Source organism: Diceros bicornis, chromosome 7 (genome assembly GCF_020826845.1).
Source record: "Diceros bicornis minor isolate mBicDic1 chromosome 7, mDicBic1.mat.cur, whole genome shotgun sequence".
Taxonomy (NCBI): domain Eukaryota; kingdom Metazoa; phylum Chordata; class Mammalia; order Perissodactyla; family Rhinocerotidae; genus Diceros; species Diceros bicornis.
Window position 1 is genome coordinate 58,454,935 of NC_080746.1, and position 6,689 is coordinate 58,461,623.

The 6,689-nt window shown below is 51.3% G+C and overlaps 1 protein-coding gene across 1 annotated transcript; it reads right to left on the reverse strand.

Annotated features, from left to right (window-relative positions):
- Positions 1–1,023: 1,023 nt before the first annotated feature.
- Positions 1,024–4,977, reverse strand: LOC131408684 (folate receptor beta). Its single transcript, XM_058545723.1, has 4 exons — positions 4,751–4,977; positions 1,916–2,104; positions 1,679–1,814; positions 1,024–1,529 (listed from the first exon to the last, which is right to left on the reverse strand). Exons 1-4 carry the CDS (start codon positions 4,898–4,900, stop codon positions 1,243–1,245), a joined length of 762 nt encoding a protein of 253 aa, XP_058401706.1. The 5' UTR covers positions 4,901–4,977; the 3' UTR covers positions 1,024–1,242.
- Between the last annotated feature and the right edge of the window lie 1,712 nt (positions 4,978–6,689).

Below are 6,689 nucleotides of genomic sequence, written 5' to 3' on the forward strand. Positions count from 1 at the left end.
AGCCTGGGACGTGAAGGGGGCTCTGTGGGGCCTTCCAGACTAGATAAATATAATGACTGAGACCCTCCCACACAACCAACAGTGTCTCCAGGCCTCTCCGGTAACCTGATAACTCATCCTCCAATCTGTGCCCGACTACCCCCATCAGTCACCTCCTGGTATGAGGAAAGGTGAGTGTGGCATGAGCGGGCACCGTGGTGGGGAGTCTTCACGCCTGGGTTCTAGTCCTAGCAAGATCCCCCACCCGCCTGGTGTTCTCTCAGGAATGTGGAGACAAAGACTTCCCCAGAGGAAGAGCGGAAGTGGGGAAGCGGGAGACCTAGAGATCGACTCAGACCCGGTTCCTGGGGCTGTGCAGAGAACAACCTTCCAGGATAGGCATATCTACCAATCCAGGAGAGGACAAAGGTGCCAGAGTCTTGAGAGGCCAGGCTCCTGCCCCTAGGAAGCCCCTGAGAGTTCCCACCCCTCTTCCAGCCACATCTCCAGGACACAGCAGGGCTGAACCAGTTCAAGGCACTTGAGTATTTCTTCTCCGGGAACCTCCCGGACTGCCCTCCTCAATTGGCTCTCTTTCTCTTCTGAGGGTCCCAAGCCCCAACTCTGCCCCCTCCATCCACATCGTGTGTGAAGTTTTTTCACCCCCACTGGGAATTCAGAGCCTCTCCTGGACTCCCATCCCCAGCTTCCCCTTTGCAGAGCCGAGCACAGAGCCAGGCAGACAGGTAGAAATAATGAAGCCCTAGACCTGGCTCATCCGGGGCTACGAGAGCAGCAGAATCCCTATCCTGGATTATTATGTGCAGGCACTGGGCTCACATGCTTTCTAGGCAACAGTTCATTTATATTTCACAACCCTGAGGGAAGGATGTATTATTGTCCCCATTTGATTGAAGGAGGAAACTAAGGTTTAGAGCAGTCAAGCAACTTGCACTTTCACATAGTGAGTACAGAGCTGGCATTCAAACCCAGGTCTCATTTCTCTAGTCTGAAGAAATTCAAAAGCTATGGAATCTGTTCTCTACCCACCCACAAACTCACAACCAAAACAATTCATCAGACACGGATGTGTTGGTCTATTTATTAGAACTGGCTGTCAGAAACCCCAAACCCCAGCATGGAGCAGGAACTAGATGACAGAGGGATGGGTAATGGATGAAGGCATGCTTAGGAGCTGAGCTGAGCCCAGCCTGGTCATCAAAGCTGGGGACGGGCCAAGGGGATGTCTGGGGAGGGCTGGACTCAGCCAAAGAGCCGCAGTTGCAGCATCAGGGCCAGGCTGAGCAGGAGAGGCCCAGTCCCATGGGGCACGGCCCCAGCAGCCATGGCCTCAGCATAGAACCTTGCCACCTCCTCGTTGGGGTTGCCCTGGGCCGGGTCGAACCACATCTGGATGCAGCGGCCGCTGCCTCGGCTGTACGTGCTGACCTTGTAGGAGTGACTCCAGAGCTCCTCACACAGGGCTGCGGGCGTGGGGAAGTAGGACTCAAACGGGCGGCAGGTGGCCTCCGCTGGACACTTGTTAGACCCTGCAGGGGGAGAGACGGTGGGCACAGACATTCAACCCCTGGGCCCAAAGCTCATCTCTGGCCGCTCCCAGAAATCCCCACCCAACCCCAAATCCTCAAACCCCCCTTTTCCAAACCCCACCTCCATCTCCCCACCCCCAGGCCCTCACCTGAGGTCCAGTCCCAGCCCTTGTGCCAGTTGCTCTTGCAGGTGTGGGAGGTGCGGCAGTCTTCCCACCAGCGCTGACAGTCGTCCTTGCACAGGGGCACGTCCAGGAAACGCTCTTTGCGCCAGCTCTGGTTCACCTAGCGGGGAGGTGGGGAGGGAGGGCTCCTCTCAGCCAGGGATGTTGGCAGCCACAGCCTTGAATGAGCCTGCTGGGGTGGGGTGAGGGAGACGCCCGTACCTGCTGGATCCAGGGCCCCAGGTTGGGGGAGCACTCATAGAGGCAGGTGTCCTGGATGAAGTGGCGCTTGCAGGCGGGCTCCATCTTGCCGCAGTGGTCCCAGGTAAAGTTATACAGGAGCGAGGTGTCCTTGTGCAGCTCCCGGCTGGTGCTGACCGAGCAGCAGGCGTTCTTCTTCCAGGGACTGCACTGGGTGGGGAGACACAGGACCGAGTCCTTCCTCCACCACCACCTTCTGCCACCTCCAGCCTCCCCCCATTTGGTTCTTGCTCTCCTGCCCCAGGTAGGTTGTCCTAGGAACACTTGCTGTGAGGACCCCTCTGTCCTTGGCCTCCAGGAACTCCCATCCTGGGAGAGATTCAGTTATAACTGGGTGATCAGGGGTTGTAGGAGCCTGGGAGAAACCCTGTCTTGGGGGGACAATAGACATCATTTATACAGCCCTTAACACTTTATAAAAAGTTCTGGGCCAGCCCTGTGGCTTAGCGGTTAAGTGCGTGCGCTCCACTACTGGCGGCCCGGGTTCGGATCCCGGGCGCGCACCGACGCACCGCTTCTCCTGCCATGCTGAGGCCGCATCCCACATACAGCAACTAGAAGGATGAGCAACTATGACATACAACTGTCTACTGGGGCTTTGGGGGAAAAAAAAAGGAGGAGGATTGGCAATAGATGTTAGCTCAGAGCCGGTCTTCCTCAGCAAAAAGAGGAGGATTAGCATGGATGTTAGCTCAGGGCCGATCTTCCTCACAAAATAAATAAATAAATAAATAAAAGAAAAATAAAAAAATAAAAATTTATTTATTCATTAAAAAATAGTAATTATTATTATTTTGCTGAGGAGGATTTGCCCTGCACTAACATCTGTTGCCAACCTTCCTTTTTTTTTTTTTTTTTGCTTGAGGAAGATTAGCCCTGAGCTGACGTCTGTGCTGGTCTTCCTCTATTTTGCACGTGGGATGCCGCCACAGCATAGCTGGTGAGTGATGCAGGTCCGCACCCACGATCCAGACCCATGAATCTGGGCCACCAAAGCGGAGTGCGTGGAACTTGAACTGCTCAGCCACCAGGCCAGCCGAAAAAAATAATTATTGAGTGCCTATTCTATGCCAGTCACTGTTCTAGATGCTGAGACTATGGCAGAGAACAAAACAGATAGAAACATGTGTTTGTGAAACTTACATTCTGATCAGGAGAGACAGACAGTAAGAAACTCAAAGAGAAAAAATATTGTATGTCAGGATATGATCAACTACATGGAGAAAATTACAGCCAGGAATGGGAATGTGGAATATGGGACAATGGTAGACATTTTAAATAGGGTAGTTGCGAAAAGACTCACTGGAAAGTGACATTTTGAGCAAAGGAGGAAAAGAAACGAGCTGTGCAGTAACGTATGTTGAATAACTTTGTTCTCGGCAGGTATTAAGATCCGTGTCCCCAGTGGCTAGGCCAGTGCCAGACACGTAGCAGGCCCACAAAAATATTTGCTGAAAAAGTTAATGAAAGACCTACTTATGATTTCCTAAATCTAAACTGGACTCCATCTTACCTATAGACACGCTAAATTTTAGCAAGTTTTTAATATGGACCAGATTTTCCAGGACTGCAAATACCATGAAAAGGAAAGCTGTACTACGTTTTGTTTTACTGGAGTTATTCACTATTTTATAAAATTCTATCACCCATGGCAACACTGCTTATAGTATCTTATAGCATTTAAGTTGCCAGTCGAACACACCTGTCTCCATCATCATTTGTGGCTGCCCCATTTGTAGTGATTTTGTGAATAAAAGCAAACATGTACTATTTCATAATGACTACTCATGTGGTCATACCCAAGCATTGACATGTTGAAATATATATTATTTTATTATAAATTACTTTCTTTTTGCTTCTCCTTTGTATTACATATAGAAAGTTATGTTGATATTTTTTAAATTAAATGTGCATACAGGTTCTATTAGCTTTGAATTTCATTCCAGGATAGAAAAGAGAGTCTGAACAATATTTGTCATAAAAAGGAGACATGGAGGGCCGGCCCCATGGCTTAGCGGTTAAGTGCGTGCGTTCCGCTACTGGCAGCCTGGGTTCGGATCCCAGGCGTGCACCGATGCACTGCTTGTCCGGCCACTGAGGCAGTGTCCCACATACAGCAACTAGAAGGATGTGCAACTATGACATACAACTACCTACTGGGGCTTTGGGGAGAAAAAGGAAAAAAAAAAAAAAATGGAGACGTGGGGTCTAATAGGGTTGCAACCAGCCGGCGTACATTTTTACAGAATGTGTGAATGGACAGCTCCCACGCCCTGTATCGTGGTCATAAGGGCCTTGTTCTCCACCACCCTTGGCCCTCCATGGGACCTCACAGAGTAGGAAGAGCCATCCTCCCCCAGAGTCTCTCACCCTCCGAACCCCTGGGGATGCCCATCCAGTCCTACCCTTTCCCCACCACAAGGGCTGGTCTGTCCTATTCCTCTGGTGTGTGCATGTGCTTCTCTGGGCCTCAGTTTCCTCGTTTGTGTCATGTGGGGGAGAATATCATCTACCTACATCAAAGGACCACTGGGAATATGAAACCATGTACAGAAAACACACGACACCTAGTAGCTGCTCAATAAATGATTACTCCATGTTATCGCTGACATGGTATCCTTTGCTGAGGAGGCCCCATCTAAAATCACCTCCACCACTCCCCCCACTCACCTTCATCTCCCACAGCAATAAGGATATGGGGATATCTGACCCCTCATCCCTTCCCCCACCACCCTGACTTCCTCTTCCCTGTCAGAACCAGCCCCCTCCCCAACTGGAGCCACACTCCAGCCATACCTGGTCATGCAGCTTGTCCTCAGGGCCCGGCTTTGTCTTGTGGTGCTTGGCGTCCATGCAGACGTTGAGCAGATCTGTCCTGACCCTGGCACCGCACATGGGGGCTATCCAGGCCAGAAGCAGCAGAAGTGGTGTCAATTTCCAGGCCATGTCTTTCTGTCCCTGCAGAGGGAGCTGTGGTTATGGAGACCAAGGCCTGAGGAAAGAAAGCCCCATGCAGGGTGGCCCCTTCACCCCCTGCCTCAGTCTCCCCATCTCCACAGTGAAGGATGGGATCAGACCCTGTTCCTTCAGTCTGGGGTCCTGAGGTTGGCAAAGGGGGCTCCCTCACCCCAGGCTTGGAGGGCTCAGAAGAGGATCTGGGGTCAGTCGGTAGATGGGCCCTGGGGGAGTCTTCCCAAGTTGGAGGAGATGCCTTGTGCCCTCACCTTTTCTCTGGACTTTACTTAAGAAAAGTAATTAAATAGTTCAGATCCATGCCCTGCTCCCCTCTGAAAAGGGCCAGAGATACACAGCTCCCTCATCCTTGTCCAGCAAGTGCTCTGCCGGTACATCCTGGATCCCCTGGGTTCCCGTGCCCCTTTAGAAACCCTGTTAGCCTGGGGAAGGCAGTGACCCGGCTCTGCTGAGTTCTCCAGATCAGCATGAGGATCAAGTGACATAACACACGGGATGGTGTTTGGTTAAATGATACAGAAACGGAAAAAGTGGTGATTTTTAACAGCTTTACGTCCTTAGACTTTTTCCTTCCCTGTTCTCTGAAAGCCATTTCCTGCCTCCACCCCGTCGTGACACTGGGCTCCTCAGCTCTCTGGGCTAATGCCCCAGATCCTCCCTTACCCCTCAAAAAATGCAGGGACCCTTGGACCTGAGGGACTACATAAAAGTCCTCCATGTTGGAGCAGCCACTAGACAAGTACTTAGAGTCTGGGAGTCACCGCCAAAAGTGATGGCCCCCTTCTCTGTTCATGACTGCCCCTCACCCTCCACCCCCGCTCGTTAAAGATCTGTTGCTTTGGGCTCTGTGACTGAAGTGCCTAAGAGTTGATAACGGAGACCCCTTCCCTCCCTCATCATCCCCACATGCAGTTAATCACCAAGCCCTGGCAAGGGTCCCTGCAAAAACCTTTCTGGAATTCACTTCCCTTGGCTCTGTTTAAGGTCAGGTCTTTCCTCCTTCAATTTCTTCCCCTTCACGTCACCTTCCCCATGGGAGCAGGAACGAGAGTGATCTTTTTGAAGAAAGATAGGCCCCTCCCCTACGCACAAACCCACCAAGTCTCCCCAGTGCCCCTGTCACCCCTCCCTCCTTAGGGCGTCTTGCCTGAGCCTCCTTTGCTGCTGGGAGCACACACAGCTGCATCTGGACTGGCCTGGCCTCTCTTCAGGCTGGCAACAGCTCCAGGCCCCTGGACTGTGCTCAGCAGTCTCTGACCTCAGCGCAGGATAGACTGTAAGAGGTCTGGTAAGCACAGAACGTAATTTCCCCACTCAGTTCTCCTCCTGTTCTTCCTTCTCTTCCAAACCCCACCCTCTTCAAGGCTCCATTGGTCTGTCAATTTATTCAGCTCCTGTTTTGGTTCATCTCTTTGTTAGTTTACTCATTCCAGGATTCACACATTCAACATTCATCAAAATCTAGAGAATCGCTCATCTCTAAGGGGGAGCTGAATTTTTGAGATACCCCAAGTGGTTGTTAGGATAAAGTTCACTTGAGGGACACGAGGCTTGGTGGGGAAGAACCCAGGCTTTAGCAACCGGATGATAGCTCCGTTACTCATACAACCTTGGGAAATGTCACTGAACCTTGCTGAGCTTCAGTTTGCTCACCAGAAAATTGTTGAGAATTATGTATGGAAAAGCCTGGCACATACTGATAGGCTTAAATGACAGCTGTCGGGTTAATTTATGAGCAGCCACCTGGACACAGGTAGAAGTT